Below are 26,257 nucleotides of genomic sequence, written 5' to 3' on the forward strand. Positions count from 1 at the left end.
CACGTAAGGATGGGGGAATTACTGTAGTTCTTCCCCCCTCTTTGTCAGCTCCTACTCACCTTCTGCTCTCAATCTAGACCAAATGTGGGCAAACTATGGCCCGCGGGCCGCGTTTGAAATGAATAAAACTATTGAAAAAAAGGACCGTACCCTTTTATGTAATAATGTTTACTTTGAATTTATATTAGTTCACACAAACACTCCATCCATGCTTTTGTTCCGGCCCTCCCGTCCAGTTTAAGAACCCATTGTGGCCCTGGAGTCAAAAAGTTTGCCCAACCCTGATCTAGACAGACTCTCCTAATCCCTAGCGTGAGTGAGAAACCTCTCCCACAATACCTCACCTGCATCACTGTTATTGCCTGTATTACTCTCCATGCCAACGAGTGAATGAATACAGTGATATGGTACATACTGGACCTCCCATGCACAGCTGGTGGGCCGTGCTCTCCACTTTATGGCAGCATGGTATCAGCCTCCCCTAGTGACACGAAGGTCTCTTAAAAGGAGGAGGGAGTTCTGGTTTCTGTTTTGTTTTCAATGCCTAGTATAGTACCTGGTTTTTATTTCTTAAAAATACCTGTGAGATAAACACTTAACTATAATAAAAGTAAAATGGGGTAAGTTCCATTTTAAAAAAGATACAAAGAATATTCTTTTTTTTTTTAATATTTTTTATTGATTTCAGAGAGGGCGAGAGAGAGAGGGAGAGAGATAGAAACATCCATGATGAGAGAGAATCATGGATCGGCTGCCTCCTGCACGCCCCACATCGGTGATCGAGCCCGCAACCCAGGCATGTGCCCTGACCGGGAATCGAACCCTGACCTCCTGGTTCCTAGGTCGACGCTCAAGCACTGAGCCACGCCGGCCGGGCACAAAGAATATTCTTAAGATTCCTGCAAGACCCAGCAGGCTGCAAATAGTTAGCAAGATCTGAGATAGTATAAAATTAACTAAAATAACAATGAAACACCAGAGGGAAGAAAAAAAGAGAAAACCAGCCAGAGAAAGCAGCACTTCCTTTTTATTAGACTCACAATGCCATTCTGAAGCCCAACCTCTATCTGTAAAATGTGTCGTTCTTATTAACGTCCCACTGGAAAGCAGACAGACTTCGTCTTCATTGTATCTCTGTGGTGCACCATCAACCAGTCCAGCATCTCACAGAAGAGCTCTGTGGAGGCTGGCGATGATCAACCGGCCTCCCTCCTTCACACACACACACACACACACACACACACACACACACACACTTAAATATGTACACACATACTCTTTTTTTTTTTTTTTTTACAAAAATAATATAACAGGTTTACACAGATCTATTAATTCTTTAAAGTTTCACAGCAAGGTCTATGCTTCATTATAAGCATTTTTTACTTTGGATTAAAGTGGGAACTTTAGGCCTAAAAATAGATTTAAGATTATTGAACACAGGCCCTATAGCAACACAGACATAATAAATCTTGATCATCAGACAACTAGAAGTATTCTGTGGTTGTCCTTATGCTAGTCCTACTCCATATCCCCATCAATTATTTTCATTTTAACTAAAATACAGAAGTAAAATAGTTCACTGAAATAATAATCTATTCATTACATTAGCACATATACCAAATTATACTAACTGCATGATAATCTCTATGTACCAAGACTGTATTTTTGTTATACTTCATTAAATATGGTATCCAACCAGCAACCACACAAAAGGAATGCAGACTGAACAAGAAGGGAAGGAGAGAACAATAATTTGCAGGCTATCTTTTTACATGGCACCCAAAACAAAACAAGTAAGAGAAGCCTTACAAGATACTAGTAGGTATCAAACTAATTTGCAGTGACATTTAATATAGTTTCATCAGAAGGAATACATTTAGGTCATATATGGAAAAACACATATCTATGTGAAATTCTAGGATTTCTCCTAGAATATTCAAAATGCTCATCGAAAGTTAATTAGTATAATAAAAATGGTGACCAGGTGACTGAATAAACAGAATGCCATTTAATATATTAAAAACAAAGATTCTGGGAATAGATTCTACCTCCAAAACACCCAGAAATCTGAGTTAACAGATCCTCTACTTTGCATACTTGATACTAATAAAAATAAGAAGTGTTTGCACAGACTATAAATGCAAGGCAACAGCCTAAGGGACAGTCACAGAAAGAATAAATGAACACAATCTTGAACACAACAGAGTGAGTACAGAGAGCTCCTGCATTTTTGGTCCCCAACCCCACCCGAAGGGCCATCTCTTTGGGGAAGAAATCTTTCAATAGTTCAAGCCCATTACCTCAGACCCCACAAGCTACTACCCTGCCCAAGCTTGGCACCAGAAAGTCTTTCAGATGCCAGTACGACGCTTGATCATTCAACTGGACAGGCCCTCTTCAGGCCTCCCAGGTTCTGACCAACACAACCTCCTTCCCACAGAAGGGGTCAGCACTGCCTTTGAAGTCACAATGGGGTGGCTCAGGAAGAACTAGAAGAAGGAGGTGTCTGATGAAAAAGCACCTGCCAGCCGGAAATCTTCCTTGGTGAGAACACTGTACATGCGCTGAGGCAGAGCTCGGGAGTAGGGGGCGGGGCGGGGCACCGTGGTGCGCAGAATGAGTTCTCGGCCAGCAGGGGGCGGGAAGTCTGACACGGAGTTCTGCCTTCTCTCCTCTGCAGAGCCCATTCTCTTCAGTTCCTCCTCCGGTGGAGCCATGGCTGCAGCCTTGAATAGAATCAAATGCTAAATTCAAGATCAAGTCGGTGCTAAACTTACATCACTATGAAGGACAGATGAATAAACATGATAAATACAGAAAAATGTTCTACATTATTCAGTAATGTTGTCAACTATGTTATGACTACTCAAGAACACAACACAGAAAATACAAGAAGTTTGAAACACTACATGAGCTGCCAGAGGTTACAAATAAATTGGTGAGAGAGACAGAAGGGATAATGACTGCCGGGCAATCTGCTTTGAAAAGTGGGGGCCATATTCAAACACCTGATGAAGAGGGAAAATGTGCTGGTTTCTGTGTTTCTTCTAGCAAAGACCCAAGAGAGTCTGATGTCCTCAGTCCAGTAATGGAGTTGGTTCTCACAGAGGCTAGGAAGGTGTTTTTTATGCTGGGTTCCAATTCTTTTTAAGGTTCACTGGTCGAATTAAAACTGGGGACAGTGGTATTGTTTGCTGGGCAGCTAATGTGAGGTAGCAGTGAGGTCTATGTAATGTAGCAATGGCAACAAAAGAGAAGTTCTCAATATCAAAGGCATCTATTTTCTCATTAAAATTGCATAAAATACATATTCAATTTAACTCTGATCACTATAGTTGTTTCATTTCTCTGATCACTGTATTTCTTTCAGAATACCCCTGATTTGGAAAAAAAAAAAATTTTGGCAATGGAAATATGAAACTATGTTATACAAGAATCAGCCAGAAAGGTATGTCAAATCCAAACTGTTAAAGAGGTCGTTAGTCTTAATGATCTTACGAAGTTAGAGGGAGGGGAAGGAACAAGAAACTATGAGGGACAAGGCTGTTTGTTACCTCATCAGAAGATTCAGTCAGCTTGAGAAAGGGTGAGAAAAGAAACAGTGATGAAAGGGAAACAAAAACAAGCAAGATGGTTTTAAAAAGAGACAAGGAATTTCAAGATTATTTCAGACAGCATGCACTATATTAAGGAACATGATTCTATCAAAAGAATTATCAAGACAAACATACAACACACCTAGTTATCAAACTGAGCAGACATACCCACTACTCATGCATCTGATGGCTCAACAGGTGACGTACAGAATGTCATTTAATGGGAAAATGATTTAACAAAAATCTACCACTTTTTAAAAAATAAGTTTTTATTGATTTTTTTTGAGAGAGAGAGGAAGGGAGAGGGATAGAGAGATGGAAACATCAATGAGCGAAATATCATTTATCGGCTGCCTCCTGCACACCCCCTACTGGGTGAGGATAAGCCCATAACCTGGACCTGTGCCCTGAACAGGAATCGAACCAGTGACCTCTTTGTTCATGGGTCGATGCTCAACCACTGAGCCATACCGGCCAGGCAAAGAATCTATGAGTTTTACTAAAAAAATTAAGATGCTAAAAAAAAGTGTTCATGTCTTGAAAAATAGATAATCCAATAGATTTAAGAAAAGGTCTCAAAGTTATTCAATTTAGCAAGAATGAAGCAAAATCAAATCAGTGGTTTATTTGCTGAATTCCATTTACGTATATACCACTGAAACATATAATCATGAAGTTAATTAAAATGTATGATTTTTTTTCCCTCTAGCCGGTTTGGCTCAGTGGATAGAGTGTTGGCCTGTGGACTAAAGGGTCCTGAGTTTGATTCCGATCAAGGGCATGTACCTCGGTTGCAGGCTCCTCCCCAGCTCAGGCCCTGATCAGGGCATGTGCAGGAGGCAACCAATCAAAGTGCCTCTCTCACACTGATGTTTCTCTCTGTCTTTCCCTCTCTCTTCCACTTTGCCTTAAAAAAAAAAAAAAAAAAAAAAAAAAAGAAGAATCAATGGAAAAATATCCTCAGGTGAGGATTAACAAAAACAACAACAACAAAAATGTATGATTTTTTGTGGTTAATTCTCACCAATGGATATTTTTTCCATTGATTTTTAGAGAGAGTGGAAGTGGGGGGTGGGGAGGGAAGAGAGAGAAAAGCATTGATGTGAGGGAGACACACTGATTGGTTGCCTCCCTCACCTGCCTGGACAGGGGCCAGGGAGTGAACCTGAAACCCAGGTACATGCCCTTGATCAGGAATCGAATCCACGAGCCCCTGGTCCTTTGGCAAACACTCTAACTTCTGGGCTAGACTGGCCAGGGCTAAAATGTATGAATATATAAAATTACTGTGTGCCTATATTAGTAAACTGATATACAATATGAGTTATGAAAAAAAAGTTACATGAATACACTTGAATGGTTTTCATTAGCCAGGCATTTAAGGACTGAATTTAGAAATGTACCAACCAAGTGCTTGTTTTATGGATTAGTCTGCCAATTCCCTGAAACATTCACCACAAGGTATGGAAGTTTGAAATCTTTTACAATTACATAATGTGGGATGAATGAACAATTTCAGATTGGCTATATGATGAGGCCCTGAAAAGATGATACACTCATATTTATTGATGTAAAAAGATAATTATATTGTGTAGACAACAAGAATAATAAATTATATAATACTAGAGGCCCAGTGCATGAATTCGTGCACAGGTGGGGTCTGGTCGGCTGGGAAGAGGGGATGCGGGAGGTTGGCTGGCTGGCCCCGCCCCCTGGTTGAACTCCTAGTCGAAGGGAAAATTTGCATATTAGCCTTTATTACATAGGACTAGAGGCCCGGAGCACGAATTCATGTCTGGGTGGGGTTCCTCAGCCTGGCTGACGATCGAGGCCTATGGGGGGGCCGGCCAGCCGGAGGGGCTACAGGAGGTTGGCCGGCTGGCTGGGGCCATGAAAGGTTTGCCGGCTGGGTGGAGGGGCCACGGGAGGTTGGCTGTGGGAGCACACTGACCACCAGGGGCAGCTTCTGCGTTGAGCGTCTGCCTCCTCATGGTCAGTGCAGGTCACAGCGACTGGCCGACTAGCTGTTCTGTCCTAACGGTCATTTAGGCTTTTATATAGATAGATAATCCTATTTTTGTAAAATATACATATATTTGCATACACTACTTGTTAAATGTTGGCAGTGATCATCAGTGGGAGTGAGATTAATGTGATTAATTTTTAATGTGATTAATGATTCCTTTAGAATTTTCCGTGTTGCCCAAATTTTTACAATGAGCCTTTACTTATAGTCTGGGAGGTGGGGGGTTTGGAGGCTATTTCCATTTTGGGGAGAATAATTTTGCATAACTATTCAAACAAGTAACACTCTCAGCATTAAATATATGAACACTTTAGGTTTTAAATCCTCTTAACACACAAATTTTAGAAACTGACGAGAGTTTTTGCAATATGAGGAAAGTTCATATTGGTGATAACAAGAAATGAGCTCATGAGCATCTGGTGAGTAAGCAGGCGAAGAAGACATAGGGTGTGAAAACAAACTCAGTTCTTGGTTTCATGCCAGAGACAAAAACAGAATAAATCAAAGTAATTATCTATTGCTTTCTAGAACTCTCATTTATAAGGAACTGAAATACTTAGTTTTTAACTGGAAATTCTTAAATTTAAAGAGCTACCTTCATAAATAATCTCAGGTTTTAATTCTTCCTAAAAATTTAGATCAATATACTTGGCCCTGATTTTGATATATTAAATAGAATACTCCAGATAAACTCAAAGGAGATTATGAAGTTTTTACTCCTGTGTAAACCCATTAAAAGTCTTTTTCTTATTTGATTCTGAGAATCACACCTTCAAATCTGGGTCATTCCAGTGTCCTCACTGTCAGGTAAGGGCACCGGGACTTAGTACACTGGGTAATATTCTAACAGAACCTTTAGGGTTAACGAGCCCGGACATGAGGTCACCGTTGGGATGCCAGCACCTCTACCCATGAACAGAGCGGTACAGAGAGCATCAGTACAAAGGCTAACTAGAAGCATCTCTATGAAAATCGCAATCTCAGTGCTTTAGGATGTCAGAAGGTATGATCTGATTCTAAACCTGTACTTTCATAGCAGAAGTCATGATAAAGACGCCGTTTCAAATCAGGCTTATTCCTGTGAAGCCCGTTTCCATCCCCAAACTCTGAAACCCTGCGCCTCCTTCCTAGGAACCCTCTTCAGCTAGATCTCTTCACCGTTATAAAAACAGTTAGACTTACTAACTTCATAGTTAACCTGTGAAACCATTTGCTGTACATGGAGTCTGACCAGTAAAATCGTGCCCCATTCTAATTTAAAAGTAGGCGACATTTTTTCCTACAGCATAGGACTGGCCATTGGCCACTGAGTCCCTATCAGATTCTGTAACAACGGATTTCAGACCCTTCTGAAATTTAGGTCCTAAAATATAGTTATCATTTTCCTTAAACATATAAGAAAGCAACATCTGAATGCAATACCCAGGCTCACACTGGGCCGGCAGCTGTGGAAGCAGCCATGTGTCTGAATCAAAACAGCGCCCCACTGAGCAGGGGGCTGGCGAAGCCATGGCATGTCAGTGAGGAGCCTCACGTACCCGCTGTGCGTTCACGAACAGCTTGTGAATGATTCTGCCGGCGTGTCCTCTGCCCGCGCCCACCACCAGCACTTCGGGCTGCTCTAACAGGCAGCTCACAAACCTGGGGAGAAAGAATAGAAGGCGAGCTGCTCACTTCCCATCCACCCTCCAGATTAATTTTGTGGGCAAACCCTCACACTGATAAAGCTCAACTACCATGGCTGGAGTGGAACTTTATAACAGGATACATTGATATTTGAATTAAAATGGACTCAAATGACAATTCTTACTACCTTTGAAGTGTTTTCATAAAATTTGTGAAAAGCCCATCTCTGTCAAAGTGTAAGAAGAAATATTCAGTAAAAGTTGATAACAAAAACCAAGTTTCATTTATACAACAAAGATTCATGTTTGTTTTTATTCTTTTGAAAATATTAATATTTTTAATCCTCACTCAAGGATATGTTTGTTTGTTTTTTAATTGATTTGAGAGAGTGAGAGGAAGGGGAAGAGGGAAAGAAACATGGAGCAGTTGCCTCCTGTCCATGCCCCAACAGAGGACTGAACCCACAACCTAGGTATGTGCCCTGACAAGTAATCGAACCACAACCTTTTGGTGCACAGGGTGATGCTCCAATTAACCAAGCCACCCGGCCAGGGCTGCTTTTGCTCTTGTGAGGTGTGTAGGTGCATATGTGCATGCATGCACAAAATGCATGTTTTGCTGGGCAGTGTCATGACTATAAACAGTGACATTTTGTGCTGGAAATACTGTACTGTACTGCCAAGTCCATCTCAGATCTGTAGAGTAGAGCTAAGAGTGTCGAAGGCAGAACCACCAGGCATGCACTGCCTGCTCACTGACTGATACTGCTATTTTAGAAACAACTCACTTGATTAGAGCTCATTCTTCTCATTTAAAAGGAAGGCATTTTCCATTATGCTAAATTAATATTTGACAAAGGAGGCAAGAGCATACAATGGAGTCAGGACAGTCTATTCAATAAATGATGTTGGGAAATTGGACAGATACATGCAAAAAAAATGAAACTAGATCACCAACTTACACAAGAATAAACTCAAAATGGATAAAAGACTTAAATGTAAGTCAGAAAAACATAAAAATCCTAGAAGAAACCCTAGGCAGCAAAATCTCAGACATCTCTCATAGTAATATGTTTATGGCTATATCTCCTGAGCAAAGGAAACTAAGGAGGAAATAAACAAATGAGACTACATCTAATAAAAAGCTTCTACACAGCAAAAGAAACCATCAATAAAACGAAAAGGGAGCCTATTGTATCGGAGAACATATTTGGCAAAGATACATCTGACAAAGGGTTAATATCCAAAATATATAAGGAATTCATATGACTTAACAAAATGAAGACAAACAATCCAATCAAAAAATGGGCAAAGGACCTAAATAGACACCTCTTCAAAGTAGACATACAGATGGCCAAGAGGCATATGAAAAATGCTCAAACTCACTGATCATCAGAGAGATGCAAATTAAAATAACAATGAGGTATCACCTCACATCTGTCAGAATGGCTACTATCAACAAATTAACAAATGACAAGCTGGTGAGGATGTGGAGAAAAGGAAATCCTACTACACTGCTGGTGGGATTGCAGACTGGTGCAGTCATTATGGAAAACAGTATGGAGTTTCCTCAAAAAATTAAATATGGAACTGCCATTTGACCTAGTGATCCCACTTCTAGGAATATATCCTAAGAGACCCAAAACACCAATCAGAAAAAACATGCACCATGTTCATAGCAGTGCAATTATACAATAGCTAAGACTGAAAACAGTACAAGTGCCCATGAGTAGATGAGTGGATAAAAAAAACTGTGGTACATTTACACCATGGAATACTATGCAGCAGTAAAAAAGAAAAAAAGAAGAAGAAAAAGAAAAGGATCTTTTACCCTTTAAGACAGCACGGAGGGACCTGGAGAGTATTATGCTAAGTGAAATAAGCAGTCAGAGGAAGACAAGTATCACATAATCTCACTCATATGTGGAATCTAATTAACAAAATAAACTGATGAACAGAGTGGATCCAGAAAAGGAAAAAAAGACATTTTCAAGAACAAAGAAAGCTGGGAGAAAATTTCACTCACCAAAAGATATAAAATTCAAACAAAACCTTGTTAGAAGCTATAGCAAATGCCTTGTCATAGACTATTAATTTTCTAGCATCAATAATGCCATTCCTTGTGAAAAGGCTACTGACGATGTTAACATTATAACAAATTCAAGCTACTGAAGTAGGTAGTTTGGAAACACTTTATCACACATTATAGCAACATGTCCTTTCAATGGGCGCACACAGACAGGGGCTCACACTGAAGGCTCCCTTGATAATGATGCTGCCAGGAGAAGAAGGCCGGTCCAGCCATTTGCCTCATCCTGGAGAGGCTACCGGTCACTCTCCAAACATATCTGCAAGGTGCACAGTAAATGCACCTTTGCTCTCACAGGTATTTTTAAAAAATTAAATGAATATTGAGCAGAATTACAGTTGCAGAACCCCTCAGGCTGTGGTTAAGGAACAGTGAGAGCTGAAAGCAAAGCTCTGGGCACTGCTAGTGACAGCGTCAATAATGGCTTCTCCTCAGGTACAGGCACCACGCCTCCGGGAGCAAACAAGGACTTTGCTGGGAAGAGAGACCTGGTAGACTTGCTTCTGCAAGTGGGAGCAATGGAAACACCTAGAAAGTACTCAGAAATACGGTAGAGGTCAAATCCTATGATAATTATTCCTCTGAATCTGGCTAATGCTGGCAAATAATAGGAGAGTATCACAAAGAATCTCAGTATTTCATTAAAATTTTCTAAAGCAGTGGTGGATTTTCCTACTGCAGACAAAAATGAGCGCGTCAAATAGCAATTACCTTTCGAGATCTTCCTTTTCCTCCTCTTGTTCACATTTCTCAGTTCCAAACTTGGCTTTCAGTGAGCGGGCTCTAGCAATTAGGGCTTCCACATTAGTAATTTGATGGATGATTTCCTAACAATAGAAAAGAGAAAGTCATAACATTGGAAAACAGCAAAGAAAGGCAAAGCCTTTTAAAATGTTTCTTGAAAGTAATTACTGCCCACTGGGAAGAGAGAGTACTTGGTGAGATGCTGACAGTCACCCAACTTACTTCTAGTTTCTTGTCTTCCGGATTGGGAAAGTGCAGGACTTTGCTGGAATGGGATATTATCTGCTTGATAATCTTCTTAACGGAAGAAATGTTTTCCAGACTTTCTATTAGAAAGATCAAAATCATCATTAAATAAGTTAGACAAAATACACTTTCATTTTAGAAATGAACTAATTACTATTCAAGTAAGACATTTACCTTCTTCCTTTACCTTGAGTACAGCTGCATGAATTACACAAGGTAGCAGGTGCCGAGCGAGGTCTGCAGGTTTCTGCATTGCCAGATAGTGCAGCACCTGGAGGAGGCACAGACTCAGATAAATGATCAATGCAGCTGCCTACGAATAAAGCAGCCATTTACGAAACAAAAAATCCTCTGGACCAGTGATTTTCAACTTTTTTCATCTCATGGCACACATAAACTCATTACTGGAATTCTGCAGCACACCAAAAATATATTTTTTGACAATCTGACAAAAAAAAAATAGGTATAATTTTGATTCATTCACACCAGACGGCTATTGTGTTGGCTGCTGCCATTTTTTTATTTGACAATCTAAGAGAAAAGAGATCAGTGTCCTTGACTAAATGGTGAGGTGTTGCACGCTTTAAAAATTATTGTGGCACACCGGCTGCTTTGGACCACTGAACTCACATCTATAACAAAAGTAGAGAAGAGCTCTCTTCTCTTAGTATCTACCCCTACATTCCAGGTAAATAACTACTACTTCCAAAGATAAGAATAATGTTACTGAAGACAACTGCATACTTCTGTCTTCAATAGGGTTAATATTCTCATATCTCCCATCCCCACTTCTATATGTAATGCATACAAATTAATAAAAACTACCTGTAAATCATACCATCTAGGGATAGAATTTTTAATGGTGGAACATTTTCATTCCAGAATTTTTCAAAATATCAAGTACACATAACATTAAATGAACTAATATTAAGTGTCTAAAATACTGTTTGTGACCTGTTTTTCTCACTTATTATTTCTAAACATTTCTAGTGACCCTCCATTGATTTTTTTGGGTTGATTGTTTTATTGTCTTTTTCTAAAATGGAAATTGTTTTACTTTTCTGATTTAAAAAATACAGCATTTTTATCATGCAGATTGACTCTTCTTTCTATGGGGGTAGAGGGCCCGGGTGACATTACCTCACTGGTGCCTGGCCAGAATTCCATACTGGTTGATTAAGATTATGTCTTTGGGAGAGGTTAAAACTGCAACAGATAAGGTATTAACCAGGTTTGATGTCACTGGCTTTTATGTAGCACAAGTGATGCCATTTTCTTCCTTTTTTAAAATTTTCTTGGATTGCAGTTTTAAACATTAGTTCCGTTTTAGTGCTTTGATTTTGAATCCTCACCGGAGGATATGTTTTTATTTTTATTTTTGGAGAGAGGGAGAGGGAGAGAGAGAGAGAGAGAGAGAGAGAGAAAGGGAAGGAGAGAGAGAGAAAGGGAGGGAGAGAGAAGAAAAGGAGGAGAGGGAAGGAGAGAAGGAGGGAGAGGAGAGGCAGAGGTAGAGACACTGATTGGTATGTGCTGGACCAGAAATCAAATCCACAACCTTTTGGTGTGCAGGATGATGTTCCAACCAACTGAGCCGCCTAACCAGGGCTAGTGTTTTGATTTTTCTTCAAGGACTCTGATAAAATGAGTATTATTCCTACTTTTCCTATTTTCCATTTCTACTACTTTCTCTCTAACCCACTTTAGTCCTTTTGCCACTTTTACTTGATGCCTGTTATTATATTTCAATATGAATCTACTCTCTCTTGGGCCCTTTGTCATTTAGTCTTTATTTTTGATATGGTGTCTTTTTCTTCTATTTCTATATTGTTAAACCAGCTGTGGTTTCACTACTTTGCAGAGTTTTTGGGTCCATTTTTGCTCTTGGTTTTAGTATTTCTGATTAAAAGTAATTTTCATATCCCCTATGCTTGTTTAAAGATATCTGATTCAGTATGTATGGTGTGTTAACAATTTTCTGCTTCATGGTCAGTTTTCTGGGAAATGTTTTCATTAGCTAACTGACCCACCTGCATTTTGTTTTTTCATAGTTTTGTATGGATGTGGTCTGCTCTTTAGTATACCTAGTCATACCACAATTTGAAAGTGCCCCTTTTCTGCAGTTTCTTTAAAGGACAGCAGAGGATGAGGGAGGTTGATGTTATTTTTATTTTTTATTTTTTTTTATTTTTATTGCTTAAAGTATTACAAAGAGTATTACATATGTCTCCTCCCCCCACCCCCCCGCCCTTGACAATCCCCTGGCCTCCCCTACCCCCCAGTGTCTTATGTTCATTGGTTATGCTTATATGCATGCATACAGTCCTTTGGTTGATCTCTTATCCCCCCCCCCCCCCCCCGCCTGCCCTCCCACCCTCCCCGGCCTTCCTGCTGTAGTTTGACAATCTGTTCGAGGCAGCTCTGCCTCTGTATCTATTTTTGTTCATAAGTTTATAATGGTCTTTATTATCCAGAAATGAGTGAGATCATGTGGTATTTTTCCTTCATTGATGATTTTTTTCTTTTATTATTTTATTGATTTGGGAGAGGAAGGACGAGGGAGAGAGGGATAGAAACATCAATGATGAAAGAGAATCACGCCCCTTACAGGGCATTGAGCCCGCAACCCAGGCAAGTGCCCTAACCGGGAATCAAACCGTGACCTCTTAGTTCACAGATCGACACTCTACCAAGCCACACTGGCCAGGCGGTTGATAAGCCTTGTTTGTCTTTCACTTCTGCATGATCCTTAATTTCCTTCTCATTTCCTTCTTTCCCATCATTTCTTTATCTAAGGGGTATCAACCCTTCTCTATATATCTGGTTTCCCAAGACAGTGTCTCTTAGTGTTCACTTCTCGTCCAGCTTACTTTAAGCCTCTCCCTGTAGCCATGCTGTGAACTATCAAGCTCTACCTGTACCAAGTACTTTGGTGCCCAGTGTTAAGCTCTCTCTTTCTGGGGTGACTCTGTGCTCCATCTGTATCCCTCAGCTCTTCTTAAAAGTCCCTGTCCACACTCTCCTGCAGCAATGGGAACTCCATTGGTATTTGGCTTGTTTCTCTACTTATAGTTCTAATTTGAAGGTCACTGTAATCTCTGTCTCCTAGTAATGCTTAAGGCATGGATTTATTTATTACTTATTAAGTGCATGGGATTATTTGGGAGGCCGGTGGATGGTGGGTTGGAGGGTATGTGGGGCAATTTGATATCAGGCAGCTACCACTATTCATTAGAATTCCAAATATTTTTTAGTAATTGAAGAGCAGTTCACTAAATGATCATACCATAATTTATTGAACCAAGCTTATTTTTGGTAACTTTGGTTATATGCACTTTTCACTAAAAAACTTTGCTGAACATCATTCTTGTACATTGACCTTTACATATTTCTCATTATTTCCTTAATAAATTTCTTGGTAGTAGAATTGCTAGGTCAAAGGACATGACCATTTTTTAAGGTTTTTGATATATGCTGTGAGATGAGACAGTCCAATGGTAAGCATGCTACATAAAATATGGATATCTTATTTTTGGGCCTAACTGCAACTAAATTCTAAAATCTTAAGTGTAAATAGTAGATACATAAAAGGCTCATTAAATCTCAATGCTTTGCTTCTCATGTCTATGATAGTGAGTTTTTAAAATGCTAGAACAATAACTACCACTTTAGTGTTAGATACCCAAACCTCAGTTACCTTTTCTGCTTCCCGAGTATCATCAAAGAGTCTCCTTTGCCTTCTGGCAGGAACTGGCTTAGCTGTTTCCCAGGCTTCCACCCACATGTTGCTTGGAATCTTCATTCGGGCACTCAGTTCTCCTTTCAGAACCGTGTTTCCCTTTTCATCAATCACTTCCTCTTCAATGTAATCCCGGGGTGAGTACCACCTCACAAAGTCTTCCAGACAGCAACCTGGATTAGCTGCCTAAATCAAGGCCAAAAATTCAGCAGAACCAAATATAAGTCAACAGTTACTGATAAACCTGTTTGCAAGATCATACTTGCTCTTTCACAAAAAGCCTACCTAATATTTATAAAATCTAGTATGTGACATGAGTTTGGGTGTCACCTCGAAAACAGATCAAATGTTAAAATACTAAAAGCATTTTACTTTTGCTGTCTCTATTTTATAGAAAAAGAAAATACTTCCATTTGATGAATTTGGAAATAAAAATTTTATGTAAAGTGAAAATAATTCTCTTAAACAGATAAGTTACATAGTTGTAAATTTTGGCATAACTACTCAAAACTTAGAAAAGTATCAAATAAGTGCAGGTTATGTAAATTAAATAATACACAACATGAAAGAATAACAACCTAATAATGGGAAAATTCTGCTCTTTTTTCCCCTCAATAAATCAATACTGCAGTAAATATCAGCTAACCTCAAAAATGTTCTATTCAGCCATCAAATTCTTGTGCTTTATGTACAACATTACTCTCACAAAAACTGCTTTTGTGCTGGTACGGAATTGAAATTCAAACTATTATTGTTCAGGTTTCTCAAATCTAACTAATTAAATTTTTACTCAGTGGATAATTCTATAGAATTTACAAGGTTGTATTTCAAAATCCCTTAAGTAATTCCACATTCAAGGCTGGGATAAAAGTAGAGGCTTCCCAGTGTTAGTAGTAAGGCACAGACTTCTCTTTTGCAAGTGTACAGTAATATATTAGCAGAGTACTAAGGATAGGTATATGTATTATCCCCTAATACTCAAAGGATACGTGTACACACATTAAACACGTACCTTTTGGTTATATTGTCTACCACAACATAATCTTCCTGTATGAGTACTATATTTAATTGCCTGAAATAGTAAGTCATGTAAACATCAACAAAGTGCTAAGCGGAAGGTCATTTTCTTTCTTTTTGAATTAAATTAACCTCAGACCAAAATGCAAACAGACTTGAAGAGAATGACTAGTCTTAAATGTGAAGAGCAAAACTGTTAATTCTTGCTTCTTGAGCTCACTGGCTACCACCTTAACCATCCCTACCACTTTAGGAAATCCCTCTGAGGGGATAAGGAATCAGAGGAAGGTCCTTAACCCAGTCAACAACATAAACTTCTGAGGCAGGGGTGGGGAACCTTTTTTCTGCCAAGGGCCATTTGGATATTTATAACATCATTTGAGGGCCACATAAAATTATCAACTTAAAAATTAGCCTGCTATATTTGGTCAAACATTTAATTAACTCACCCTTAATGCCTTGGCAGGGCCAGACCAAATGATTTCTCAGGTCTTACACGGCCTGCAGATTGGGCGTTCCCCACCCCTGTTAAGGGCTATGGCATCATGGCAACAACTACTGCTGTGAACTGCAAAAGGTCAAGATTACTGCATGACTCAGGATTCATGCACAAAGATCTGGATATTAACCAGGCTATACCACACCCACTCAGAACATCTTAGGAACCCAGAAATAGGCCTTGAGTGAAGAGTGAAAACTTAAAAAAGAAAATAATATTGAACTCCTGTACCACAGAATGTGTTTAAAAAAAAAAAAAGACAGTTTACACCACATTCTTCTCTCTGGTTGTTCTTCCAATACCAGGCTAAACAAACTGCTACCAGGAGAAGGTCAAGGCGCACTTCAGCTCTGGTTTGTCTTTGTTCTGCTGTTCTAGGTATGCATCCAAGGGCATGCTCACAAACAGGCCCTGTGCTTCTGGGGTTGTAAGGTGTAGGTACCTCAGGTCCCTCTCAGCATTCATCCAAAGCTCTGGGGACGCTCCCAAGGGCCCCTAAAGCAAGTCACCCCTATGCAAAAAGGGAGAGGCAACCATATCTATTTTAGAGTGACTACATATTTCCTTAAATATGTGACCTGATTCCTGCGTAGGGACAGATGTGTAAAAAAGGCTATTTGAAATAGTCTATTTTCTGATTAAAACAATGTTATGAGAGGTTTGTAGGTGCCCAGTTAATCCAAAAGAGTCTAATGAACTCTAGTTTTGCTGAAGCAGTGTTGAAGGCATTTTATAGAACCTTACCATCAGGAGCTGATATGTTTTTATGGGGAAAAGCTTTTACAGTTCCAATTTGGATTTCATTCTGTACTTGCCTCTGGAAGGATACTGTGATAGGACAAGGACAGATGAATATGAAGGCAGGCAGAGGTCAGGTAATGGGCCAGAGTGGCTCAGTGGTTGAGTGTCGCCCCATACACCAAAGTGTTGTAGGTTCAATTCCCGGTTGGGGCACATACCTAGGTTACAGATTCCACCCCTGGCCGGCGTGCTTACAGGAGGCGATTGATTGATGTTTCTGTCTCACATCAATGTTTCTCTCTCTCTCTAAAAATAATCAATAGGACATAAACTCGGGTGAGGATTAAAAGAAACAACAACAACAAAAGAGCCACTGGGCAGGCTAGTACTGCCTACTATGCACACACTCCCTAAGCCAATTCTCTTATTTACTTTTTTGATTTAACACATGCCCCGAGAGCCAAATGATTTTTCACTCTCTCAGGAATTGAACCTGCAACCTTTTGGGGTTATGGGACAACGCTACAACCAACTGAGCCACACCGGCCAGGATCCAACTGACTTCTATTTATTCATTGTGCCAACTGTTTGTTTTAAAACAACACATCTCTCTTTCTTATTTCACAGCACAAAATAACTCACACATTTTATGAATCGTTTGTCTCTAAGGAAAACATGCAGCTCTTGAGGTTTACTAAAGATTGTTTCTTTTAGTAAATATGGGGGGAATAAGCAGGGAATAAGAAGCTTCCTTTTACTGTCACAAACCTGCTAGCTGGGAAGATGAAAGTGGCATGTGTTTTCATGGGTGTTTATGTTGGAGAAACTCACACTCAGGCTGGCCTGTAGCACAGAGCAGAACTGAGGAGGGGTGTGGAATGGGGACGTGGGGTCCATCATGGTGCAATGGAGTAAGGAGGAAAGTCTGTGCCTGGGAGACAGTTCTGGGCATCAGCAGTAGAAAGGAAGCCCTGTGGCCCAATGGGCTACCTACTTGGTTTTCAAAAATATATACATATACTTGTCTCTTCTTTTAAAAATAAGTAATAATAATAATAAAGACTTTCCTTCATTCTGGGTTTTTTTTAGCTAGCAAGCTAAATGTCATCATTCTCTGAATTCTCTATGGTCTAGATACAGGCCTAAAATGAGTAGGGAGCAAATGCCTACTCATCCTAAATGGGGACTCATCTGAGAAACCTGCCCGGACCCACTCAGTAGAGTTAGTCCCCTCTTAGACCTGCCTTCATAAAAGAACTCATCACACACTTATTTACACAACCTCAACAGACTGTAACTGAGAATAAACACTGTATTTCTTACTTATCTAATCACAGTGCAAGTCACAAAGTAGAATATCAAAGGCCTGTTGAACGAAGGAACCTATGTTAAATCCTAAGGGTTTCCTAAAAACCTTGCATGATATTGGCTGAACACACACAAAGGAGGAAGACATCCCAATGCAGATAAAAAATTACTCAAGTCTCAACTTTCAACTATTATTCAAAGATTGTTCTTTGTTTTTTTTAAACTCAAGAAGCAACTCTGAATACAACCTTTAGGAGATAGAAGCGGGATGTTATAACTACTAATGAAATAAAAAGCTTTTAATAAAAAGGACATTCAGGTCTTCATACCACTTTATTGAGTGACTTTCACAGCTTTATCCCAGAATAACTCAAAATAGAATCCTGAGCCCTGACAGTGTGACCCACCTTAAAAGACTCCATATCTGACAGCAGACAGGCACTCTGCATGCGTGCCCGGAGGTGAGCCCCTTCCGCGGAGGTGCCCAATTTAGCCAGAACCTCCGACTGCTCCTCTAGCAGGTCTTCTGTCATAGGTGCTGGCTCCTGTGAAGCACAAAAGGACAAAGCTCAGCAACAGCCTTTGTGTAGACAAAGCAGGGCTACGAAAATAGAACAAAGACAACACTTATTTCAGCTCTAGTAATCCCAAGGTATGTATGGAAAAAATTTCAGAGAAATTCACAAGTTTTCTGGAACCTACATATAAACGTACCAAATTAACAAGAATAAATATGACTTTCAGGGTCTCTCCAACCCCAACAAATAAGATTATCATGTTCCCCTTGGTGAGGACTGATGGCTAAAAGAGAAATTTGGGTGCACTGAACATTTTTCTGCCTGTTAATGATACAGAAATAACATCCCAATGAGATTTTTTATGTAGGATATCACTAGTTGCTATAAGGTTTTTATTGTAACTAATAAGAGAAGAAAATTGATATATATATGAAAATTAAAGGCAAATGAATTGAACCCCAACTAAAAGCCCCCAAATAAATTAAGTTTTATGTTGTAGGAGTTGCTTTGAGTTTAGGTTCAAAAGATATTCTAATTACTAATTCCCATAAGAAGTTGTGGATTTTTTGTTTTGGGAATCAGAGACATTATATATTTTAGTGGTAAGCCCCACTGCCTCAAAAAAAGCTAAGGCAAATCTAAAGGAGGGTACACTGTAGAATCATTAAAAGAGAGACAGAAAACATCGCGAAACTTTCAAAGGGCTTTAGGAAAGTTCTTTGAGAACTGATTTCATTAGATTTTATTGCAATATTAAGAACTTAACAATCCAGAGATTAACCAAACAAAGCTCTCCTGTTTTGCAGTTAAAGTCAGAAAAAAAACTGAACTTTTCTATTCTTAGATAACAGAGTAAGATGTAGAAGTGTTTAGAGTATTTGTCAATGGATTTCTTCTAGATTTCAGGAGCTGACTATAAACCAGGGTTTCTCAGCCTTAGTACTACTGGCGTTTTAGGCTGGGTAACTCTCTGTCATGGGCCTGTCCTATGCATTGCAGGGTGTTCAGCAGCATCTCTGGTCTCGACCTACTAGATACAAGTGGTACCACTCCACCTCTTGACAATAACAAAAATGTTTCTAGACATTGCCAAACTTCCCTGGGGGCAAAATCACTCCCCAGTTGAGAACCACTGCCTTGAGGACAAATAATTCTCACAACTATCTGTCATAAATACAGAAGCATGGTAAAGCTATGGCATTCAAAACACAGCAACAAACAAAAGAAAATGACTTTTTTTTTGGTATCATCCTAATTTTTTAAACAAACCTAAAACTTTCAAACACTGCAGACGAGAATATATTATTGTTGGCTTCTCAGACAATCTGGCAATCAATACATGGCAAGCACTTATGATCATGTCCTCTGATCCAGTAATTCCAGTTCTAGTAATATCACTACAGCATTATTTATAAAGTGTAAAAAGTGGAAAGAATATGGATATACAGTAAGAGGGAAATGGTTTGATTTAGGAAAAATGGGAAGGAACTGCTTTTAACTGATTACCTCTGGATTATAAAATTATGAGTTTTTGTTTTCCTTTCTCTACAATGAACATGCATCACTTTTAGTCTCACATTGATACTGAAGGTTGAGTAATAATTGGAAAAGCAATATGACAGTGGGGTTAAGAGTCTGCGCTTGTGTATGAATCCCAGCTCTATGACCTTGGACAATCAGTCAAGCATTCAATGTCACACTGCTGTGAAGAATAAATCCTGGCACATGCTTAATAAATGCTACCACTTAGAGATAAAATACTTAGGGTGGTAAAAGCTTCATACTCTACTTTCTCTATGGTATCAAAATGCCTCAGTCAAATTAAAAAATTATATGAATCTCAAGAGAAGAGGCCTGCCTTCCTTCTATAAAAGGGAGGTTAGTTTTCATTGTCCTATAGCCCTGAAATCACAGGATGGGTGGGAAGGAAGGAGATGTTGAAAGGATACTGACTACCCTTCCAATGTGGAAATTCCAGGCCAACTATAAGTGAAGGACATGATCAAGAGAAATATAGGCAGCAAGTAGCATGAGGACCATACATTTTCATATATACAACTTCTGAATATGCCCAAAGCTTTCTCATATGCATGATCTCATAGGATCATTGAGAGGTGGTCAGAGCATTTTACAAGTGATGAAATTGAGGTACAGAGATAAAATGCCTTGCCCAAGATCATCAAGTAGCAAAACTACCAAGTAGCAAACTCAACAGGGCATCTAGGACACCTGTCTGATGCTGACTTTGAGAACTACTAGTTTGTTCCAATCCACTAGCTAAGTACTCTTGCTCTAACAGATTTCCACAGGTATCTGTCCTAGCTAGCCCTGGCTCTGGAGTATTGGGCAACATCTTTAAGCTTCTCCTAGCCATAAATTTTAGGTTGACTTAGTCTACATGAAAGGACTATGGGTGTGAGTTTAAATTCTTATGAAGCAAGGTCCTATATAAAGTTTGTGTGTGTGTGTGTGTGTGTGTGTGTGTGTGTGTGTGTGTGTGAAGTGGGCAACTGATTAATGGTACATTTTAAGCTAACTTCTAAAGTTTGAAATTATATTGGCTTTAACTGGGATCATTTTGAATTCCAAGCATTTTATATAATCACATATATAATGGTTGAAAATAAGATTAACTTTAAAGGAAGAAAGTAAAATTGATTAAAAAATTGCCCTGATTTCCTAAAGGTAAGATCTAAAAATTAATTTCATAATACATAGGATACATGTTAAGAGAAAAATAAGTCTAAATTATTTCATATTTAGAATATAAATTCAAATGTGGAAACTGAAGCATCTGAAAAAAATGAGAGAAGCATAGCCTTTTGAAGAAAAACAAAACTTGAGTTTCCAGAACAACTATCTTGGGTTCTTTATTAACTCAATCAAATCAAGACAATCTGCAACTAGATCATTAGAAATAGGGAGTACTGTTAATTAAAACTTGGAAAAAGAAAGAATATAAAAGATTAACTTTGTTGGACATTTACCTGCCAAATGCTTTTATTCATTTTAAAATTTATTTTTATTGATTTCAGAGAGGAAGGGAGAGGGAGAGAGAAATAGAAACATCAATGATGAAAGAGAATCACTGATCAGTTGCCTCCTGCACACCCACATTGGGGACTGAGTCAGCAATCCAGGCATGTGCCCTGACGGGGAATCGAACCGTGACCTCCTGGTTCATTCATAGGTTGATGTTCAATTACTGAGCCACGTCGGCTGGGCTGCCAAATGCTTTTAAATATGATATGCGATTTAATCCGGAACAAGCCAGAGTAATATAAACCATTAGTGGCTTTTAAAGTATTAATAGTAGTTTACTAAACAGTAGTTAAGGTATTAAAACTGGAGATACATTAGAACAAGCTAGAAATACTTTTTTCTTTTTGTTAATCATTCATCAGATGACAATTTAACTTTTTTAACAGCTCTTTTGAACTATAATCAACATACAATAATTTATTTACCTTTTAACTTATTTTTCATCCTAACCCGAGGATGTTTTTATTAATTTGAGAGAGAGACACACACGAAGGAGAGGGAGAGAGAGGCATCAGTTGCCTCCTGCATGCACCCCAACCAGGATTGAACTCAAAGCTTAGGTATGTGCCCTGACCAGGAATTGAACCCATGACCTTTTTTTTTTTTTTTTAAATATATTTTTATTGATTTCAGAAAGGAAGAGAGAGGGAAAGAGAGACAGAAACATCAATGATGAGAATCACTGATCGTCTGCCTCCTGCATACCCGCTAATGGAACTGAGCCCGCAACCTGGGCATGTGCCCCGAATGGGAATCAAACCGGGGACCTTTCAATCAGCAGGCTGACGCTCTATCCAATGAACCAAACCAGCTAAGGGGAACCCATGACCTTTTGCTGTACAGTACCACACTCCAATCACTGAGACACACTGACTAGGGCTCAGCATACAATAATTTAGAGTGCATTTGCTAAATATACCCATGAAACAATCAAGATAATGAATATATCCATCACCCCCAAAAATTTTCTTATTTTTGGAACATCCATAAGAAAAAAGAATAAATGATCTATCCATAAAATAGAATATTACTAAGCAATAACAATAAATGATTATTGATACATAAAACAATATGTGTGAATCATAAAATAATTATGCTAAAAAATTACATCAAAAACAAACCAAAAAAAGCATATTGAAATTACATAAAATTCTAGAAAATGCAAATTAACTTTTTTTTTTTAAGAGAGAAAAAGGGGCTCAGAGAGAAAACATAGCTTCTAGTAGCAATACTGTTAATAAGTGGTGATGCCAGGATGTAAATCTAGTTCTACCAGATCCCCAAACCCAGGTCTATACACAAGACCACAATACCTACTGCATACTTCATAACAAAAGAAGAAAAACATACATCTGGTTATTTGAATATTCTGCCCTAATACTAAAATTTACTAATAAAACACCTAAATTATCATTTATTTTTAAAAGGATATAGAAACAAAAAAGCATAAAGCCTATCAAATAAAATCAACTAATCTTTTAAATGATAGATACCTGGCAAAGAAACAATATAAGCATGGATAATAAAGTTAACATAATTCATGTTTAAAATTACCAAACATCCCAATATCCCACTGGACTATTACAATTCATCAACCCATTTTAGAATATGAAAACGAGTTACAAAAACTTTTAAGTAAATCCTTGCATCTTGAGAAGCAATACTAGCCACTATCCTATATAATAAAAGGCTAATATGCAAATTGTCCCCTTGACCGGGAGTTTGACCAGGGGGCGGTGTCCCGCCCTCGGGAGGCCCCCCCACCCTGATCGGGGCGGGGCTGGCCAACCAACTGCCCGCAGCCCCTTACCCCAGCTGGCCAACCACCTGTAGCCCCTACCCCCAGCCAGCCCAGCCCAATTAGCCCAATCGGGGTCGGCCAGCCAGCCCCACCTGTGCACGAATTTGTGCACTGGGCCTCTAGTATCTTCTATAACAAAAAGTCCTCAGAAGAATAATAGCTAAAAATTGAGTGCTTACTTTGGACTAGACTCTCTGTTATTAATTTATCACACTTAAAATTCACAATTATCTTATGATGACCTTAATATGCAGGAAAAGCATTTGATAAAATACAATACCTATTCATGATATAAAGCTCTCATAAACTAGAAACAGAAGACAACTTCCTTATTAAGATAAATGATATCTATATCAGATGCCCTCGATAATTATCATATGCTTTTCTTCTGAGAAGGATATCCACTATTCAACACTGTACTAGAGGTCTAAGCCAGTGCAATAAGGCAAGAAAAAAAATTTAGAAGTATAAAGTTTTGAAAATCAAAACTCAAATTGTATAAACAGATAACATGATTATGTTCACAGATAAACCCAAATAATTAAAAAACTATGAGAGTAATAAGTGAATATAGTAAGATTGCTGGATCCAAGTTCAATACACAAAAACCCAGTTCTTTCTACATATCAGGGAAAAACTTATAAAAAATAAATTTAAGAATACCATTTATAGCATTTAAGAAATTACAAAGATTTAAAAATATTTAATGAAAGATATGCAAAACCTCTATGTTGAAAACTATAAAACACTGATAAGTAAAGAAAAGAGGAAAAAAAGAAAAGAAAATGAAAGTGAGAACAAGCCCAGAGTAAGAAGGAAGGAAATAATAAAGATGAGAGCAGAAATAAATGACATAGAGACCACAAAAACAGTACAAAAGATCAATGAAACCAAGAACTGGTTCTTTGAAAAGATAAATAAGATTTTTTTTCTTTTCTTAAAAAAATATTTTTATTGATTTCAGAGAGGAAGAGATAGGGAGAGAGAGACGGAAACATCAATGATGAGAAAGAACCATTGATTGGCTGCCTCCTGCACGCCCCACACTGGGGATCCAGCCCAATAACTCAGGCATGTGCCCTGACTGGGAATCAAACTGTGACCTCCTGGTTCAAACGTCAAAGCTCAATCACTGAGCCATGCTGGCTGGGCAAAATAAACAAGACTGATGAACGTTTAGCCAGATTCATCAAGAAACAAAGAGAGAGCCCAAATAAATAAAATCAGAAATGAAAGAAGTGCAGTAACAATTCACAGTTCAAACTAAGATACCTAGGAATAAACCTAACCAAGGAAGTAAAAAACCCTTACTCAGAAAACTACAGGACATTGAAAAAAGAGATAGAGGAAGATATAAACAAATGGAAGCATATACCATGTTCATGGATTGGAAGAATTTACATCATTAAAATGTCCATACTCCTTAAAACAATCTAAAGATTCAATGTAATCCCTATTAAAATACCAACAGCATATTTCACAGATCTAGAACAAACATTCCAAACATTTTTTTTAATATATTTTTTTATTGATTAAGATATTAGATATGTGTCCTTGTCCCCACGTTACCCTCTACCCCCCACCCCCCCCACCCCCGCTCATGCCCTCACCCCCCCGTTGTCCATGTCCATTGATTAGGCCTATATGCTTGCATATAAGTCCTTTGGTTGATCTTTCCCCTTTACCCCCACCCTCCCCTACCTTCCCTCCAAGTCCCGACAGTCCAATCAATGCCTCTCCGTCTCTGGATCAGTCCTTGTTCATCAGCTTATGTTGTTCATTATATTCCACAAATGAGTGAGATCCTGTGGTATTTATCCGCTCTCAAGTTCCATCCATGCTGTGGCAAATGGTAAGAGTTCCTTTTTCTTCTTCCTCTTCTTAAAGAATACCTTTCAGCATTTCATATAATGCTGGTTTGGTGGTGATGAACTCCTTTAGCTTTTTCTTATCCGTGAAGCTCTTTATCTGACCTTCTATTCTGAATGATAGCTTTGCTGGATAAAGTAATCTTGGTTGCAGGTTCTTGCTATTCATCACTTTGAATATTTCTTGCCAGTCTCTTCTGGCCTGCATGGTTTCTGTTGAGAAATCAGCTGACAGTCGTATGGGTACTCCCTTGTAGGTAACTGACTGTCTTTCTCTTGCTGCTTTTAAGATTCTCTCTTTATCTTTTGCTCTTGGCATTTTAATTATGATGTGTCTTGGTGTGGTCCTCCTTGGATTCCTTTTGTTTGGGGTTCTCTGCGCTTCCTGGACTTGTAAGTCCATTTCTTTCACCAGGTAGGGGAAGTTTTCTGTCATTATTTCTTCAAAAAGGTTTTCAATATCTTGCCCTCTCTCTCCTTCTGGTACCCCTATAATTCTGATGTTGGTACGCTTGAAGTTGTCCCAGAGGTTCCTTACACTATCTTCATATTTTTGGAATCTCTTTTCTTTTTTCTTTTTCGGTTGGGTATTTTTTGTTTCTTTGTATTTCAAATCTTTGACTTGATTCTTGGGATCCTCTTTTCTGCTGCTGGATCTCTGTAAATTATTCTTTATTTCAGTCAATGTATGCTTAATTTCTAGTTGGTCCTTTTTCATGTCCTCCATGGTCTCCCTATACTTATTGAGGGATTCATTAAATTTATCGGCGGTTTCCATAAAATTCTTGAAAAACCTTATAACCGTGGCCTTAAACTCTATATCCAATCGTTTGCTTTCCTCCATTTCTGCCATTTGTGACCTGTTTCTTTGTCTCCGCATTTTGGCAGCTTCCCTGTGTTGATAGAGTGGCCCTGTGCGCCAGGTGTCCTGTAGGGCCCAGTAGCTCAGCCTCCCCAGTTACCTGGGGTGGACACTCTTGGTGCCTTGGTTGTTGTAGGATCACTGGGAGGAATTGACCTCCAAGCCAATTGGCTGTGAGAATCAGCTGTGTCTAAAGTGGGAGAACTTCTGTGCTGAAGACACCCTTCTGGGGCAAGACTTGCTTCAGTGGGGCTTTGGTGCTCACTGAGTCTGCTCCCTGAGTGCGTCCCTTATGGATCTGAGGTTTTGCAGTCTGGATGGTTCCCCTCTGACCACTGGGTACAGTGGCTCCTGGATCTAAGGAGGTGCTAATTCAGCCTCTGCCTGAGGCCACACAGCAGGAGCCACGAAGAGGCTCAGCTGTGAAGCAATGCAAGCCGCTGCGGGGCCTTGGGCCTTCTCTTGGAAGTTCCAGGTCTGCCTGGTTCGGCTGCAGTTAGGTACATTCACATGCAAAAGCCTCTGCCGCAGCCTGGGTG

The 26,257-nt window shown here is 39.1% G+C and overlaps 1 protein-coding gene across 13 annotated transcripts in view; it reads right to left on the reverse strand.

Annotated features, from left to right (window-relative positions):
• Positions 1-1,256: 1,256 nt before the first annotated feature.
• RAB3GAP1 (RAB3 GTPase activating protein catalytic subunit 1) overlaps positions 1,257-26,257 on the reverse strand; it is a 93,325-nt gene continuing 68,324 nt past the window's right edge. For 9 of the 13 annotated variants that reach the window (XM_036319368.1, XM_036319366.1, XM_036319365.1 and 6 more), the window contains 8 exons: positions 18,035-18,172; positions 14,021-14,248; positions 10,501-10,597; positions 10,303-10,406; positions 10,048-10,163; positions 7,161-7,263; positions 3,555-3,575; positions 1,257-2,726 (listed from right to left, as the gene is read on the reverse strand). In XM_036319368.1, coding sequence (XP_036175261.1) covers positions 2,490-2,726; positions 3,555-3,575; positions 7,161-7,263; positions 10,048-10,163; positions 10,303-10,406; positions 10,501-10,597; positions 14,021-14,248; positions 18,035-18,172 — 1,044 coding nt within the window. In that variant the 3' untranslated portion in view covers positions 1,257-2,489. Of the gene's footprint in view, positions 2,727-3,554; positions 3,576-7,160; positions 7,264-10,047; positions 10,164-10,302; positions 10,407-10,500; positions 10,598-14,020; positions 14,249-18,034; positions 18,173-26,257 lie in introns of those variants that run through there. The other 4 variants (XM_036319367.1, XM_036319364.1, XM_036319372.1 and 1 more) reach the window with 3 other exon arrangements.

The sequence above is a fragment of the Myotis myotis genome, unplaced genomic scaffold, assembly GCF_014108235.1.
Source record: "Myotis myotis isolate mMyoMyo1 unplaced genomic scaffold, mMyoMyo1.p scaffold_m19_p_8, whole genome shotgun sequence".
Classification (NCBI taxonomy): domain Eukaryota; kingdom Metazoa; phylum Chordata; class Mammalia; order Chiroptera; family Vespertilionidae; genus Myotis; species Myotis myotis.